Source organism: Mus pahari, chromosome 7 (assembly GCF_900095145.1).
Source record: "Mus pahari chromosome 7, PAHARI_EIJ_v1.1, whole genome shotgun sequence".
NCBI classification, from domain to species: domain Eukaryota; kingdom Metazoa; phylum Chordata; class Mammalia; order Rodentia; family Muridae; genus Mus; species Mus pahari.
This window is the reverse complement of record NC_034596.1, coordinates 68,651,361-68,667,730: the sequence shown is the minus strand read 5'-3', so window position 1 is coordinate 68,667,730 and position 16,370 is coordinate 68,651,361. Positions and strand designations below refer to the sequence as shown.

Below are 16,370 nucleotides of genomic sequence, written 5' to 3'. Positions count from 1 at the left end.
TCCATCCAACTTGTTTTCTGAAACAAGGGTGTCTGACTGTCCTGGAACTCAACCAATACGGCTTAGGAACAAATTTTCCTTCACTTGCTTTGATTCTTCACACCACAATAGCTTTATCATCAATATATCTTCTTACCAGGAAGAAACCAAGTCTACTGTCTACTTGCCTTTGGCATTCCATAGACATATGTCTTTAAAATAATGCAATATTAAAAATATAGGCTTTTGACTGGGGAAATAGTTCCATGAGTAATATGCACAGCACCGGAAACTAACCCCAGCACTGAGAAGAGGTGGAAAGAAGAACCCCAGGGGTTCTCTGAGCCAGCCAGTCTAGCTGAAAGTTAGCTTCAGGTTCAGTGACAAACTGTCTCAAAAGCTGAGGTGGAATGCAATTAGAGGAAAGCATCTGACGTCTACTGACCTCCACGTGTACACACGTGGGTCAATACACAGAGAGAGAGACAGACAGAGACAGAGACAGAGAAAGAGAGAGAGAGAGAGAGAGAGAGAGAGAGAGAGAAGCCTATGCAATCCAAAAGGTCATCCTGCATCTTGAAATGTATGTTCTGAACAAAGATGAACAGGGACTTTTATTAAGTCTCAGTTTTGCTTATACTTTTTTTTTTTTTTTTTTGGTTTTTCGAGACAGGGTTTCTCTGTATAGCCCTGGCTGTCCTGGAACTCACTTGGTAGACCAGGCTGGCCTCGAACTCAGAAATCCGCCTGCCTCTGCCTCCCGAGTGCTGGGATTAAAGGCCTGCGCCACCAGGCCCGGCTTCAGTTTTGCTTATAAATATATTTAAGAAAGCAAATAAAATATAAAGGATTTAGCAGTGTCAAAGTGTCTACAAAATGCCCTTTATTATCAGTGCTACATCATCATCATCATCATCCTGAGGAGGAGGATCTTTCATACCATATTGTCATTCAATATCCCACCACATACAATCACTGCAGACAATCATCAATATATCTAATGTAACCTTTATAGAATGTTTTGTAGACTAGCCTGACATGGTGTTGCAGGCTCGTTGTATTTCCAGTGCAGAGGTGAGGTGAGAGCACAGATAGTTCAAAGGCAGTCTGGGTTACAAACCGCCTAGACAGCCTAGACAGCTTAACAAAATTCTATCATCCCTCCCTTCCTCTCTCCCTCCCAAAAAAGGCAGGGGGGGTCATCTGTTTATAATGACGTTCAAACCATCTTCCTGCAGAAGGAACATTATTAATGGTAGATAGTGTGATCCCAGACTGACAACATATAAAGTACATTAATTATCTTTAATTTTGTCTTGGGCTCTGGGCAAAATACAGAGGGAAATCAAAGAAAACTTCACTTTCTCTTTCTTGGGAGCATAGCTGGCACTCAGGCAAAGCTTTAAAATGCTCAAACTTTTGATTCCTTTTTTCATTTTGTCCTCTGCAGTCCCAATCTAGCACCTAATGCCTTTCTTAGGCACTGTATGTTCCTACAACAGAACAGTCCTAGGTCCCCCAATTCCTCCTGCCACTACGAATCCTTGTATGCTCCCTGATCTTAAGCCACAACCTCAATCTGCCACAAGAAAAGCTTCCTGACTCCAGGAAGGGATAAGAGAGAGAAATGGAATTGTATGGTTTTATTGGATAAACATCTGGGTTTAGTTACTTCACTATTGATATTTTTTAAAAAGCATTTATAAAATGATTTTTCTTAAGCAATATATAAAAACAGACTAAGGATTATTTACTTATTTTGTGTCTTTCTTCAAATTTGTGCATTTTAATTACTAACAGAAATTATCTTTATACATTTTATTCTCATAATTTCCTTTTAAAAAAGAAAAAGACAAACACAGAACACTACCATTTCTTCAGCGTGGCTTACTGACAGCAGGACCAGGCTCCCTGTGATGAGAACTTGGAAGAGAACAGAAAACCAGGGTTAACTCAGGGCCTAGAAATAACAAACTCCAAGGACTCTCAGAACTAGACAGGCAAGGAAAGATCGTCTACAATCTTACTAACCTCTTCATTTTTGATTCTCTCTTTAATGATCTCCCTTCTATTTATTTGATTTATTTATTATTTATTTGATTCTCTCATCTGTCCTTGTGCATGGCTAAAGACGCAGACCTACCAAGTCTACAGATATGCCCCTCTTTGTCTCTAAACAAATCTACTAAGTACATTTTCAGACCTAGCAATTGAAAGCACCAGTCTACAAAACAAAACAAAAATTCCCTTCAACAGTCAGAGACAAAACTCTATGTGACACAGACAAAATTCTCCATATCTAATTAAGGCATAAAACCACAGTGTCTCAGAAAGGCAGACCTAGACTTCCTGTTTTATAAGACCTGACTTTGACAGCAGAGACACGTGTCCTTGCTTTGGCATCAGTCAACACTGCCACAGAGGACAAGAGAACGAAGGCTTACGCAGCTTCTCTAACTCTAGTATTTCACTCAAGAAAACAAGGCTATTTCTAAACCCTGAGGTCATCTAAGGCACTGACATACTTTGCATTCTTGTTTTTTTGTTTTCAGCAATTCTAATGGATTGCCAGACTGCAGTTAGTCTCATTATGAATTTAACCAGACCATATCTTCTTTTTTTTTTTTTGAGACCATATCTTCTTAGCAGAAAATTCCACAAAATATTAAGAAGTAACAGAGTTACTTTTAGAATTCCAATTATCTGTAAAATGTCATTTTTATATCATCATTTTAATGACTTATAAACTCACTAATAGTTTATAAAAGATTGTGACACTTACTGTTAGTCTATTTACAACTTAGAACAAAAGGTTCCCCCTTCCCTCCTCTCTCTAAAAGGCTTAAGATTCTATAACCAATTTTCTTTAAATTGTGTACATCTTTTACTTAAATCATGAATGTAACTAACTCACTTGTATCAGTTACCACTGTTAACAAAAGCATTTTCCATCACGTTACAGATCAACAGGTCATGTGGAGGCATCAAATCATACACTAGCCTTTTTTTTTTTAAGTCTGCTGTTATAAAGACTTCAAAAACATAAATCTCAGGTACAGACAAGAACAGTGCAGAAGATCTAAATAGGTATTTTAGAATATGTACAGTTTACATAATTCATCACTAAGTTAGCATGATATACAAATATTAGCAGTAGTTACCATTAGGTTTGAAAAGTGCTTCAAATACAGCAATGTTAAGATTACATTCTTTCATCTCTGAGTCCAGCTCATTTTAGACTATCTACACTCTGAAACACTTCTTCAGGCATTCAAAAGACAGGACTAACAGGTTTAATCCTCCAACACAGTAAAGCCAAATAAGATATGGAAAGGATGCCATGAATAGCACACTGCAAGGTACAGTGTAAAGATGACCAAGGTTATCTGTCAGGTCCCATATGCTATAAACCACAGCGGCAGAATCTGAACCCACACAATGTGACCATGAAGCCGTATGGCCATCACAACTCTGTCTTGTATAAATGGGGGTTCAGGTTCTACTGCTTGTACTATCAGACTAGAAAAAATGAGACTATTCTCTACTACTTCCCATTCCATATTTCATTCTCCCATATGAGAAATGAACAACTCATTACCATGTAGGACACAAGGAACTAGCTTGACAACCTTTGAGGGAAGGGTAGTAGAACTTTTCTAGAACTTGAAATAGCCAAGAAAAAGTGTGCAACATCACTTAACATTTCCAGGAACACTGAGCTTGTATCAGAAATTGTAATTACATCTGCAGCTATAATCCCTAAACTAAAATTAGTAGTTTGGAATTTAAAAAATTATTTTACAAACCCTTATCAATGCCAATAATCTCCATTCAAAAGAGCAATGTGCAGCACAGCAATGCAGGACCTACTACCATACATAATATAGTTGTACAGAAAGGGATGGGCTGGACCAAGTCTTGGCTGATCTCTCTCAAGCTTAACATGTTCGACACGAGACACACTGCTAAAATAAAATATAGCTAAACAAATAACCTGTAGGCTTATACTTTCACTCTGCCTTTCCCTGTATCTTGTACTTAGTGAACACATCAATAACAAGTGGGGTGATTAATAATGCTAATATTGCATATATACATGCAAATACATTCAACACTAGAACATGGTTTCTACTCTTAAAATTTATTATACCAATCAATATACAAGAAATCTAGGAACACAGGCAGCTGTAAACACTTAATTACATTGACTTTTAGTAAATATGTTAAGTCTCTTCCCAGTAATAACACTTATTTTTATAGCAGAAAACTATGAATAACAAAGAAATGTTAGATAAATATATCATTATTTATATTAGCTGTACTATCCAATTTAAATCTGTGCTTTTGATGCTCCAAATATACTATCAAAAATATGATTTGAAAGAAGAAAATTATTTACTTATGACAAAGGAAGCACCAGAAATTTAAAGTCCCAACAGAATAATTTAATTGTGTTTCTGTTATATGAATGATTTACTGTAGAAGCTCACAATTCTAAAATGTGCAAGGTATTTCCATGTGCTTAGGACAAGAACTAGCCAAAACAAACAAGGCTGCAGAGCTTTACTGTTTTATGGCCCTGCCATCTGCCCCCGCCTTCTTTTCTTGCCTTTGCCTGCCTATCATCCACAGTAGCACTTACAGGAGTAAAGCAGCAAACCACCTCCAGCTGGGAACTGGAGTTCTAGACACTGCATAGCAGTGATACTGCCCAGTGTTCACTGACAGAAACATCTAACGAGAATGTGCATTTCTTAACGCAGTGTTAAATACACTGATCTCATACTAGTATTAAATATTATCATTCAGTATTCATTAAAATAATCAAGATCATCATTCCAATAAGAAAAGCTGAAACTTCTGATCACTATCAACCTTATTTTTATGTTTTACACCTGGTGGTGACAGGCTTTATTTTTAACTGACATATATATAGAAAATGACTCCATGAGTTCAAAATACCATAAGGCAGGAGAAAAGAGAATTAAACAATAGTACAGAATGCCTCACAACATGAACTGAGACAGCATGTGCTCAAACAAAACCATTACTAGCATTTCCTTTTCTCACTAGCAACAATGTGGAAGTTATCCCTTCTTAAAGAGCTATTACTGAATCCCAGGGCCATGAGGTTTGAGGAAAAGGCATCAAATGAGATGAATTTAGTCTCCAAGTCTAAATGTAATGAAATGCTTAAGTTGCCTGCTCATACTGAAGCCTCAAGCACATGACAGATTCATACAAGTTGAAGCCATGATGGGGCTACCGACACACCTCATTAACATGTGCTGTTATCAGTCTGTCAGCCATGCTTTGTCAAGTAGTTTGCTTTTCTTAAAAATAATCTCTTAGGTTTAAAGGAGTTTGTACAAATTACTGTTATTTCTTTGTTACATGTTTTGCAGGGTTTTCCAATGAAATCATTTTTCATTTATATGCAGTTGATAAAACCCAACTGAAAATAGATTTAAGCTTTTCAGATATACCAAAGCAAGATGACGGCTCAGAAGAAAGGGAACAACAGATCAAACCCAATGTGACAGCCTTTCCAAACAGAAAAGTCAGTATGTTGTCATCAGAAGGGAACTACAAAGAAAGTGGCAAGAAGACTTTTACAAAACAATGTCCCCAGTAGCTACAGAGCACACAGTCTTCTCTTTAGTAGATGGAACATTCTTATATTAGGCCACAAAACAAGTCTCAGCATATCGAAGCAATGAAAACCACACGATACATCTTCCCTAATAAATTACCAAAGGAACTTCAAAATCTGCAAAGACACTGAGGCTAAGCAATGTGCTCCTGAGCACAGTTGATCAGTGAAAGAAAGAAGGGAAATTTTAAAACTTCTTGAAGTAAATGAAAAACAGATATGCAACATATAGATACCTACGGGATATAGCAAAAAGCCACACTAACAGGTAAGTTTAACATTAGAAATGCTTATTAAAAAATTGGGCTGGAGAGATGGCTCAGAGGTTAAGAGCACTGACTGTTCTTCCAAAAGTCCTGAGTTTGATTTCCAGCAACCACATGGTGGCTCATAACCATCCATAATGAAATTTGACAGCCTCTTCTGGAGTATCTGAAGACAGCTACAGTGTACTTACATATANTAAATAAATAAATCTTTAAAAAAATCTAGAAAAAAGACTCAGAAGACTTTTATTTTAAAAACAATATAGCTGGTCATGATAGCACATGCCTTTAAACCCTGCTCTCTGGAGAGAGAGGCAGGGGATCTCTGAGTTCAAGGCCAGCCTGGTCTACAAATTAAGTTCCAGAACATCTAAGGCTACACAGAGAAACCTAGTCTCTACAAAACAAAAACAAACACATAACAACAACAAAATTAATAATACAAGTAAGGAACTAGAAGGCAAAACCAAACCCAAAACTGATGCATAAACGGAGTGAGGAAAATATCTTCAATCTATCCATAGTATAACAGTCAAGCCAACAGTGAAAACCAGTAGTAAATGACCTGATTAGAAATGAGATGATACAGATATTTCTCTTGAATATACAAATAACCACCACATAAGTGAGAAGTGCTTGGCAGCACAAACTATCAGGCCTTACATGTCAAAACCACGAGGAGATGCTCGACCTCAATGCAGAGCAACTATCACCAAATGCCAAGTGCTGGCCACTCAGACAACTGATGTGGGTGCAAACCAGCATGGCTACTATCAAAAGCAGCAGGCAAGTTCCTCAAAACACTACAAAGAGAACTAATGGACACAGTTGTTAAGTCTACTACGGGATAAATGTCCTAGGGTAAGAAGATGAGTGTGTCAAAGAGGTGTCTGCATACCTGTTTATTACAGGACTTTTCCCTATGGCCATGACAGCCAATCAGCCTGCATACCCACCCACAGGAAAATGGATACAAGAAAATGTGGTAAATATTCACAATGGAATATCAGCTGTGCAAACACATGGGATTCAGCCTCTCTGCAGCATGAATGGAACTAAAGGATATTATGTAACTGATCCAATAGATGTAGAGGGTGGTTAGAAGAAGGAAGGGGAGGTAGAGAGAAGGGGGTTAGCAGGTACAAGGTACAGCTCTAAGGGAAGACCATGGCTAATGTTCTACTGCATGCAGGTAACTCTAGCCAAGAACAAAAGCACAAGTAGGATGGGCTCTGAGATGTTCCCAAGAGAAGGAAATGATAAATATTTAAAAAAATGGAAATATCACTTATTTCTGACTTAATCATTCTGCTAAAAGAATAATACTATAACTCATGACAAGTAATACATCATTATATATATACATATACATGTATATATATACATATACATATATATATATATATATATATATATATATATATATATATATACCTCATGTTATTTATATATGGGCAAGTGAGGAATGCCAAAGAAGTGTGCAAAGAGACTGTAAATATCATTAAACTGGAGAAAATTCCAAAACCATATTGAGATGCCACTAATACCTATTCAACCCAGCTAAAATACATTTTAAACTTACAAGCCTGAGTGCTGGCAAGGCTGCAAGGCTAACAGACTTCACAGGACGGAAACAAACTGAGAACAGTAACTACTGCCTTAACTGGGATGGACATCTACTCAGGGAGCTCAGGGTTCTGTCCCGTTTCATCCCTCACTTGTCCATTTTCTGTCCCTTTACCATCATGTCTCCTAAGTCAAATCTCAACAGCACTTCTCAGTAAGGACTGCTTTCTTTACACAACATAAGATGTATTAATACCATCCGTATTTGTATATATAAAACTGATTATGAATATGTAACACTATATCAGTACTACATTCTTATAATTACATAAAATTAAATGACAATATGAAGCTTCTACCCCCAAAACCCTAGTAACTAGCATACATTTCAGCACACAAAGTAAGCAAGCTTAAGAGTCCCAAAAAAGTAACTGGGTGGGAGATGAGAAATGAAGAGATTTATGAAAGAAAAAAGAAAACTATGTGTATATTTGCAGATGAAACTTGGTGTTTGGGGGTCGGTAAGCAAAGGCTTCTGTCAAGTAAACGTGCTTTGCCACCAACCCTGATAACCTGAGGTCAATCCTCTAAACTCACATGGTGGAGAGAGAAAGAAGCAACTTCTGTAAGTTCTCTTCTGTCCCCCATAGGAAAGCTCTCTATGGCACATGTGGAACATCAAGACACTATAAAAACAGAAACAAGCCTTTTCTCTACAACTATGCTAAAAATAATTAAAACCTAACTTAAAGTAAGAGACACATTCCACCAGAGAGGAAAGGGGAGGAAGGGAGGGAGAGGGAGGAGGGGGGAGGAACAGAGATCTGTATAGAACATTCTCAACCCCCAAATGATCGCATAAACAGTGGGCATCTCCACTAGCAAACAATCGTGGGAATTTAGGAAGGGTGCTCTCGGGGAATCTGCCCTTTAGAACCTGGTATCTACGACAGTCTTCAATACTGCTGGCCCCAAACCAGGGTGTGATACCTATCTGCTATCTTGCCTTAATGGCCACATGCTGCAGGGAAACTGGTTAAGGCACTCTGTGATGGCGCGAGACTGAAGCTGCTTCTTCTCTCCTGAGAAGGTGTGCTGCTGAGCCAGCGGGGGCTCTGTTTCCTAATCTCACCAAGGAAACACAGATACTCATAAAAGGCCTTCCTCAGGTTGCATTTATTACATTTGCTAATCAGTGATTGTTCTTCAAAGCTTTTTAAAGCTGACCTTAACAAATATAACTGTACCTTGTTATCTGTGGGGCATTGATTTTACCAAAATCCAAGGACATTCAAGGCCCTTAAAATAAAACGGCGTATCTTCCCAGTGAATGGTGGTGAAGGTAGACTCATGGCTACTGCATGATACTGACAGACAAGTGCTCAGCCATGAATAAGTAAGGTACTTACAGAATCCCCTCTAAGACTCAGTAAACACAGCAGAAGAGGAGGCAAAAAGAATGGAAGCTGAAAAACAGCTAGAATGGCTGTGAAATGTCATCTTCTGCTCAGAGGTCTCAATAACAACCAAACATGACTAATTCTTCCTAAACCACAGTTAGTGTTTTCACAAGCATTTAAGAATATCCCAAGCATAAAGACAAAGAAACTTCAAAGTATTTGTGTATCTTTGGGCTCCATTAATATTAACATAATATATAATATTCATTCACTCACCTAGAATATTTCATTACACCCTGTCATATTCTTAGTGTTAGGACTGCAAAGTTTATACGTCAAACATAGAAATAAGCATTTAAGAGTTTAACAGTATAAAATAATGACATGTGGGTAAGAAAAGGATACTTTGGATAGGACCGTCAAAAACTCAGCGTGGCTGGGTACAGTGGCTCACTCCCGCAATCAAAACTCTTGGGAGGTGGAGACCAAATTTGGTTTAAGATCTTTTCCCACTAAATCGAGAGCTCAAAGTCGGCTTGGGCTACTTAAGATGATGTCTCAAAAAGTGAAGATGGGAAGAAAGTTCCCCTGAACTGACGCTAATGAGCAAGCATGGCAGGGGAGGCACTATGTTGACAGCTTTTGTTTGTAAACCAGCTACTTCTTACAGAGGCTCTCTTGTTTCTCTGTTTCCTCTGCTGGGATTTTTCCATGGCTAACTCACTTTCATCATGAAATTATTATTATAAATATCACGTTCTCAGATATGAGAAGAATGAATGACTGACATTCTGCATTTTCTTTTCTAGGTAAACTGGAGAGATGACAAAATATTAAGCAAGAAAGTTATCAACTTTTTCAATGTTGCTCATTTGTTATCATCATTCATTTAGGTAACAATCTAAAAGGTTTATAAAGTAGACTATAAGGTGCTCAGAATAGAGATCAACTGATAGCAAGGAGCCTAGAATAGCTGAGATGAAGAAAAGGCGGGTGTCTGGATAAATTCTGAAACAGAGACAAACCATCATTGAGATACTCAAGTTGCTATAGATAGCAGGTAGGAAAAAAATGAACTTGCAAGAAAGTTAAGATGAGCTCTGTGTCATCTACTTAGACTGTCATCTCTAATTATATGCACTATGAAAGAAGGATAACTGGAAACAGTAGCAACAGATACATAATTGCTAAAACTAAGGTAGTGTTTTATCGCATACAAAGGTAAGAACAGTCTGTATGTTTTAGAGTTAAGAGTACTGTCTCCAATGAGAAGCACACATGGTAACATTTTTCAGCCATTTGTGCTTGCATTCCCATAATGCTCTGCTTTCAACAGGGGATAGAGATATTTCTGGGTATGTGGCTGCTGTGTACCATCTAAGCATGAGACTTCATCCAGAAAATGAATGAACTAATCTTTCAACTTCTGCCACCTCTGTATAGCATGCCCTTAAGAACAGCTTTTAAAGACTCATGAGCATATAATGACATATAAATGTCAACCAAAAAGCTGCAAATCCCATCCTCTTAAGCTTTTTTTTTTGGGGGGGGGGGCGCCACATGGGAGAATGGATTCTTAATTACCAAGTTCTTACACACTTCATTAGAGAGGACTGATTAATACAATATAAAATGCACATTGCTATAAGTGATTGAATACTGTCTTTAGAATTCACCTCAAAGAACTAACTCCAATAACTAGTCTACATATTTATTTTTATTCCATCTTTGAGGTAACATCTCATGTAACCCAGGTTGGCTTCAAACTCACTAAGGAGTCAAGGATGACCTTGAGTTTCCAATCCTTTTGCCTTGACTCCCTAAGTGTTGAAATTGCCTGTGTGCAGTACTAAGCACCATTATTGGTGCTTGAGACTTGTGCTTATTAGCAAGTACTATATCCTCTCAGCTAGCCCTGTTTTACACAATTCTATTACTACTTCTTTTATGGAACCTTGACATTACATTAGATATCTAGTTTGGGAGTAGGTGTGGGTTGTAGTGGGTTTGACCTGATGCTGGTTGTACTCTAATGTTAATACTGGTCCCTCAAGTCCTGGTTGTCCCAGAGTCAGAGTCCACACTACATGGACACTATGTGACCTTGCCCCCAAGTTATTTCTAATTGGTGAATAAAGATGTCAACAGCCAATAGATGGGTAGAAGAGACACAGATGGGGTTTAGGGTTCTTGGGCTTCGGGGTTGAAGGAGAACTAGGAGAGGGAGAAGCCACCATGGGTTAGGTTAAGTCATAAAATGTGTCCCTGAGGTCTGGCCAATTGGAGTCAAGAACAGCCCAGATGAACCATAGGAAGCAATAACTCGGGACTACTGATAGGAAAGTAGATTCTAATAGCATAGTGAGTAGATATCTGCCTAGCTCTTGTGCTGTTTGAGGTTTATTATAAATAATTAAAGTTGTGTGTCCTTTATCTGAGAACTGAATGATCAAGGCAGGATAGAAACCCTGGATTGGGATTAAAAATTTCTACAACAGTGAATGTATCATGTACATATAGAAACTAGAAGATAATCTCTGGCATCATTCCACAAGGACTTCCCAGTTTAACTTTTTAAGACAGGGGTCTCTCGTTGGCCTGTGGATTCCTAACAGGGCTATGCTGGCTGTTTAGCCAGGCTAAAGAATTCCCTTGTTTCTGCCAGCCAGCACTGGGATCACAAGCACACACCACCATGCCTAAGTCCTGAGGGTTGAGCTCAGGACCTCATGCTTGCATGACATGTACTTTGCCAATTGAACCATTACTCCAATATGCTACTTTAGATATTTTTTAAAAGCAATATAAACTAGTTTAAGGGTGAAAAAAATATTCATTTACCACAATGTCAAAGTGACAAACATTTATAGTCTATCTATATAGGTCACTAGGAGATTTAAAGCTTTTCTTTAAGATAAACTCTGGTACAATTCTGATCAACTATCTATTCACCTGCTCTCTAGCCCAGTAGCCACACAAGAGTTAGGGGATGCTTATTAGGTGATATTTATAGATGAAATAAGGAAGGAAGGGAAGCTGACAATTTAAACATGATGACTAAAGGCCTTAATATAAAAACTCATTTGTGGTTATTAATGCTGGGACAGTGGTGGTGCAAGAAAATAATTACAAAGAACTAAGACAAGATAAGAAATTCTATTTTCTAAAATCTTATAATTAGACATTAAAACAAATTCACAACAAGATACGGATTTGTATGTCTTAATTGGTGGAGGGCTCTATTTTAAAGTGAAACATTTTAAGAAAAAAGGTAAAAATATAAAAAGTCTACATAGCAAATATATTAATAAATACTAGCTATATATATCGAATATATTATATTTCATATATACTATATTATGAAAACAAATTATTACAGAATTCAGAAGAATGCTAATTTGTTTCACACTTAAGAGAATACTATGTAAATGTGAAGGAGCAGTTAAGGAACACATTATTTAATCCTCAGAACAATCTGAAAAAGAAGCCAATGACTTTATAGATGAGAAGAATAAAAATAGACAAATTGGTCAAGATCATACATCAATAAATTTAGAATCAACATTTAAATGCAAGTCTAATTCCAAGTCAATATATAACAAAGGGATGCAGACAGTTATGGAATAAAAGCGATTAGTCATCTGTGTAATTAGCTACACTATCACTGATAATAAATAATTACCTCATTTACTGAAAGCTTCCCCTCAGCCAGGTGTGATGTTGGCCATTTCTTCCCATTACCTCCTTAACATCCTTGGTAATATGAAACACTTATTGTCACTGCCATGTTACAGATGAGGAGACAAACTTGGCTTTACAGTCCAAATCTTTAACTACAATTTCACCATGTGTAATACTGTTGGAACTTTTAAAATACACTTAATCATCTGAAAACCATATAATTTTATTATAGCTATATCTCAAGACTCTAGATGTGAAACACTTTATAACAATGTGAACAAGTCACAGGCCAGTGGCATGATTCAGTGGCTTACTGCTAAGCTTGTTGACTGACACTTGATTCCCAGAACCAACATGACTCCTACAAGTTGTCCTTTGACCTTCACAATGCACCCTAACAGTCACAGACAGACCCAGACACACAGACACACACACACAGAATACACATATTTAGAAAGTTATAGAAAATAAAAATAATAATTCATATACAACTACAGCAAAAATTTCAGAAACATATCCTTACTTTTGAATTGCTACTTTAAATGTTTTAATTCACCCTTAAAGAGTATGGAAATTAAAAAAGCTTTAAAAATATTTTTGACCACCAAACCCAGACATTATTGCACATGCCAGCAAGATTTTGCTGAAGGGACCCTGATATAGCTGTCTCGTATGAGGCTATGCCAGTGCCTGGCAAATACAGTCATCTATAGGATGGAACACAAGGCCCCCAATGGAGGAGCTAGAGAAAGAACCCAAGGAGCTGAAGGGGTCTGCAACCCTATAGGTGGAACAACAATATGAACTAACCAGTACCCCCAGAGCTCGTGTCTCTAGCTGCATATATAGCAGAAGATGGCCTAGTTGGCCATCATTGGAAAGAGAGTCCCCTAGGTCTTGTAAACTTTATATGCCCCAGTTCAGTGGAATGCCAGGGCGAAGAAGTGGGAGTGGGTGGGTAGGGGAGCAGGGCGGGGGGGGGGGGGCTATAGGGAACTTTCGGCATAGCATTTGAAATGTAAATAAAGAAAATATCTAATAAAAAAAAGTTGAAAAATATTTTTGAAACATATTTGTATAGAAAAAAAACTGTCAGGAGAAAAGTAGAAATTAATCCACTGCTCCACTTTACACCAGTAGATAAATTGTTCCCTAAATACATATATGTATGCTTTTCTTTGAACAAAATACAACTACAAGTTTATAAAACAGGAAAAACGGACCTTGGATGTAGCTCAGGGAAACAGCACTTGCCTAGCATGTACAAGACCCTTCATCTCATCCCCAGTAATACACAGCGGCCACATACTAATCCTTACCATTCTAACTCAGTTTTGCGTCATTTGAGAAGTACTGCTTTCCAGTCTCCTTACTACATGTGTCCATATTTCCAGACATTTAACCCAGAACATACCTGTTCTTAAATATCTAAACCATTCACTTTAGTGTAGAAAGTACTACAGAATTTAAAAGCGTAGTCCTGAAAACTATCTTTCAAATAAACAATTAAAACAAGGCTTCCCATTTTAATTCCTGTGGAAAACGTCCCCGGCTTCATGGATCTGGGCTTCTCAAGCTGCATTTCCAGCTGGGTAGATCTGTCTTTATGCTGCGCCAAGAGCAGAGCAACAGGGAGGTCGGAGCTCTCCTGCAAGAAAGTTCAATATGAAACTTAGGACAGAAAGAATAAAAAGCAACAACACTTTCAAAGTAGGCCTCTTCTATAAGCATTTGATGTAAACCTAAATATTCACCTTATATAGAACATGTTACAAAAGAATATTAACATTCTATAATAAGAAAAGACTGCTGAAGACTTATAAATCAAAATAACCTGCAAACAAGTATTTTATAAAATCTACATTAAAGAGACTATAATAGGGTCCTATTTCATCTAGCCACCAACCTATTTATTAAAGAAAGCTAATCACAAAAAGAACAGTAGAAAGGGCTATAACTTAGACCAGAGGTTTATCTGAGGCATATTCTTTTCACCCAAAGTTCAGACCATTTGAAATGGTTCCCATTAGATTTCACCTGAGGCTATTTGCAAATAATCCTTGTTCTGTTTTGCACAATGGAACTATTTTAAGTTCCACCACATGTGTATTTATTTTATCCTTCATTTTTAAATTTTAAATCAAATTGTAATCAAGTAACAAAATGATAAACATTTAATATTATACATCAATACTACCCAGGACCACTGTTTATACAAGTATTTTGAGCAGCAAATTGCTTGTCCTAATATGATCCTAACATGGAAACTGTTATTTATCCTGTTGAGTAATTACATGCTTGAGATGCTGGTGAAGCTAAGGTCTAAACTAAATGATACCTAGATTTCTACCTCTCTGAGCTGTCAGTTAAAGAACCCAGAAACACAAGCAGAGAAAGAGTACAAGAGTATATATTCTGTATGTAGAAACAAAGATTAAAAAAAAAAATAACCAAAACAGAAGAAAGCCCACCACTCTTCTACTTCGTACACTAAAGTTAGCATGGGCAATTTATTGAGGTCATCTAAAAATAAAAAAGAGAAAGGGACGCAGCTCAGTGATGCACTGCTATGTCTAGCATACCTGAAACTCTAGGTTCACTCCACGGGGCCAAAAAAACAGGGTATTGAGCATTAAAAATAGCCGTCACCCAGAATTTAATCCTCAAGAAACTCCTTCATTAAACATCTCATAATATAAAGCAAGCATTACCACGGGTTCTCATTTTTCTTCCAACTTTAACCCATTAATAATTTTAGGCACAAATGTGGCTGATAAATACAATTAAAGTAACTGTTCTAAAGTTCCAGGATAGAAGCAGTAACAAACAACTCAACAGAACTGTGTGACGATAAAGATGCACATCAAGGCTATTTTTTTTTTAATTGCCTTTCTTTATTCGTGTGTGTGTGTGTGTGTGTGTGTGTGTGTGTGTGTGTGTATCACACACATATTATAGAGCATGTGCAGAGGTCAAAGTAACCATGCAGGAACTGATTCTCTCCTTCACAAGAACATTAAAGAGTTTTATACCATAGAAGGGCATGGTTATACAAGCTGAAATAACAGGAAAATAACAGAGTTCTAGGCCAGCCTTGGCTACACAGTGAGTTCAAGGCCAACCTGGACTACATGAGATACTGTCTTAGAAAACAAACCCAAAATTACTTTATAATAAAATTATTTTTGCAAAAGCAGTATCACAAAAATGAAAAGGACTCAATTTTATTCATAAAATAAATCCTAATCCTAATCCTAAATCCTAATCCTAAGAATAAAGGTGAATAAAAAACAACATAAGAATAGTCTTCAGTACCTTCCTTTCATATCTCATAATAAAACACTTGTACTGCATTGCTGTGCATTTCTGCAACAAGTTTGAATCTCCATTAGGCATTTGTAATCAACTGTAACATTAAGGAAGACTTTAAATGGGCTATAGCCAAAAGTATCTTTTAAATATATCTTTCTATGTGCACAAAGTAAAATAAATAAATAAATAAATAAATAAATAAATAAATAAATAAATATTCTTGGCTAAAAAGTTAAACCATTGGGTTAGGAAGACAGGGCCAGAGTGCTTGCCCAAAGGCCAGGGTACCTGAGTTTGATTCCCCCAGAACACATATAAAACAGTAATAAACCAACTCCACAAACACATCATATATCATACACACACACACACACACACACACACACACACACACACACACATATATATATATATATAGATATATATATATATATATATATATATGTCATACCAAGGGCTGGCAAGATGGTAACTCAGTGGTTACAAGCACTTGCTGTTCATCCAGAGGACCTA

General features: G+C 37.1%; 1 protein-coding gene across 1 annotated transcript in view; it reads right to left on the bottom strand.

Annotated features, from left to right (window-relative positions):
* Positions 1-16,370, bottom strand: part of Mnat1 (MNAT1 component of CDK activating kinase) — a 143,781-nt gene that overhangs the window by 65,602 nt on the left and 61,809 nt on the right. The window contains exon 5 of the mRNA XM_029540543.1: positions 14,068-14,193. Coding sequence (XP_029396403.1) covers positions 14,068-14,193 — 126 coding nt within the window. The remainder of the gene's footprint in view (positions 1-14,067; positions 14,194-16,370) is intronic.